The 1,981-nt window shown below is 53.8% G+C and overlaps 1 protein-coding gene across 2 annotated transcripts in view; it reads left to right on the forward strand.

The window, feature by feature from the left end:
- Nucleotides 1-295: 295 nt before the first annotated feature.
- The window catches only part of lsm14ab (LSM14A mRNA processing body assembly factor b), a 15,076-nt gene continuing 13,390 nt past the window's right edge, over nt 296-1,981 (forward strand). The window contains exon 1 of one of the 2 annotated variants that reach the window (XM_017705049.2): nt 296-689. In XM_017705049.2, the coding sequence (XP_017560538.1) occupies nt 569-689 (121 nt within the window). In that variant the 5' untranslated portion in view covers nt 296-568. The remainder of the gene's footprint in view (nt 690-1,981) is intronic. The other variant, XM_017705050.2, reaches the window with a different exon arrangement.

Consider the following 1,981-nt stretch of genomic DNA (forward strand, 5'->3'; position numbering starts at 1 on the left):
ATTTGTATTTATACAGGCTGTCACCAGCAGGGCTCCGTAAACAGGTGTTCTAGAGGGAACTGGCGGTCCTTTTCAGCAGGGTCGTGGCCTCAACATATTAATTTGTGGCCACGTATTGTTAAAAGATGATCATCAATCACGTCAGAGGCGTCACATGTTTAAGAGAAAGGATTTTCGGAACTCCCTGATCAACACTTAGTGCACTATGTGAGGGTGTAGGCCGTAACGTCAGCTAGGGCACTAGATACGAAGGGCGTGTGGAGCGATTTGAGGTTGGACCTCAGTGAACGAAGGTATCGCGAGATTTTGTCAGAGTCGCGCCGCTCCAGTCAGAGTGCCCCGCGGTGTGATGAAGTCGGCCATGTCGTGGTAGCGGCGAGCAGAGCAGCAGACAGACGGACGGACGGACGGACGTAGAGGAAAAAAGGGAGAGAAGAGTTGAAAGCACAGAGCGGAGGAGAGGATCTCTGAGCGAGGGACATACCTGCGCACCAGAGGCGGTGTTTGTGGCCCGTAATCGGCGCGTTGCTGTTGCGGCTGTGGGTGTAGAGTGAAGCGCGGCGGCAGGATGAGCGGAGGCACTCCGTACATCGGCAGCAAGATCAGCCTGATCTCCAAGGCCGAGATCCGATACGAGGGCGTCTTGTACACCATCGACACCGAGAACTCCACCGTCGCCCTCGCTAAAGGTGCGCATCGCCGCCGCTCTGCTCGCTTTCCTCGCCCGTGGCCGGGCGGCCGTCTGCCTCTTTCCGTCTCGGAGCGTTTTCGCTCTAGTCTGCCCGTGTCGGCTAACGGGCTAACCAGCTAAAGCTGCGCTGCTATAGCGCCGTTCGCGCTGCAGCCGCTGCTCTTCTACCGTGTGCTGCGTTTTCAAACTTGCTCTTATGCTGCAGATAATATTCCAGACAATTTCAGTGGCTCCTCTAGTTGTTTAAAGCCGCGCCACCGTTTCGTTCATGCGCCTCGTTGACGTGATAAACCACGATAACTTCGCCATGTCGTTACGTTGCGCGGCTGAATTTGCCCTCCGAACTCTCCGTTCCACCTTAAATAGCGGCAGCAGTTTCACGCAACAAGCTGCAACGTTTAAGGTGGGATGGAAAATTCCGCCTTAAGAGCTGCCGTTTGGAGCAAGAGCACGGAATGGAACAGCTGCGCCGTTTAAGGTGGAACGGCAAACGCGAATGAGCAGCGAAAGCCAGCTGCGCAGAAACCGCTCGGCTCCTCTCGCTAAACCAGCTTAACCACCTTAAGCTGGAACGCTGGACTTGAGTCAGTTCGGCGTTAATTTAGTGCCTGGCTAGGTTGGCTGTGGTAACGAACCCCCTTTTGGTTGCCAGCGGTTAAGTTTTGGACGTTGCGTGCGCGTAAAAAAGCGTCTTTAATCGCGAAACCTGCCAATCTGTCCTGGATAACTTGATGCTAACATGGCTAAGCTAAATTAGGTTAGCGTCCGCACAAAACCGTAGCTGCGCAGCTAATTTGCCACAATATGGGATTAAAGTTGGTCACAAACGCGAAATGGGGCTGTTTTTTTAGTTCCAGCTGCTTGAGGCAGTTTAAAATGCGCCTCTTTGCCTCGGCAGCGGCTTCCACCATATGACCTGCTGTCGCTGCTAAGCTAAGCTAGCGGGGCTTTCTTTGTTTACTTCAGCGCAGGCCGCAGCGGCGCTCGCCGGCTCCCCGGCCCGCACGCCCGCCTCCGCTTGCGGTTAATCCGCTTACACGAGTGGAAAAATAAGCCTGGAGGTGGAGGTGAGGAAAGGAGACCCTCAGATTTGATGGCAAACCCCCCTGTTGCACTGAGCTTTTAGGCGCAGGCGCTGGGCTCGAGCCACGTAGGTTCCACTCTTAGAACCATGAGCTCTAGGCTGTGGTGCTTTGGTAAAGAAAGTGGTTCTATATGGAACCATGAACGCTCAAAGAACCCTTTGCATGATTAAAATGTTCCTTGCATCATGAAGGTGTTTTTTTTAGA

The sequence above is a fragment of the Pygocentrus nattereri genome, chromosome 7, assembly GCF_015220715.1.
Source record: "Pygocentrus nattereri isolate fPygNat1 chromosome 7, fPygNat1.pri, whole genome shotgun sequence".
NCBI classification, from domain to species: Eukaryota; Metazoa; Chordata; class Actinopteri; order Characiformes; family Serrasalmidae; genus Pygocentrus; species Pygocentrus nattereri.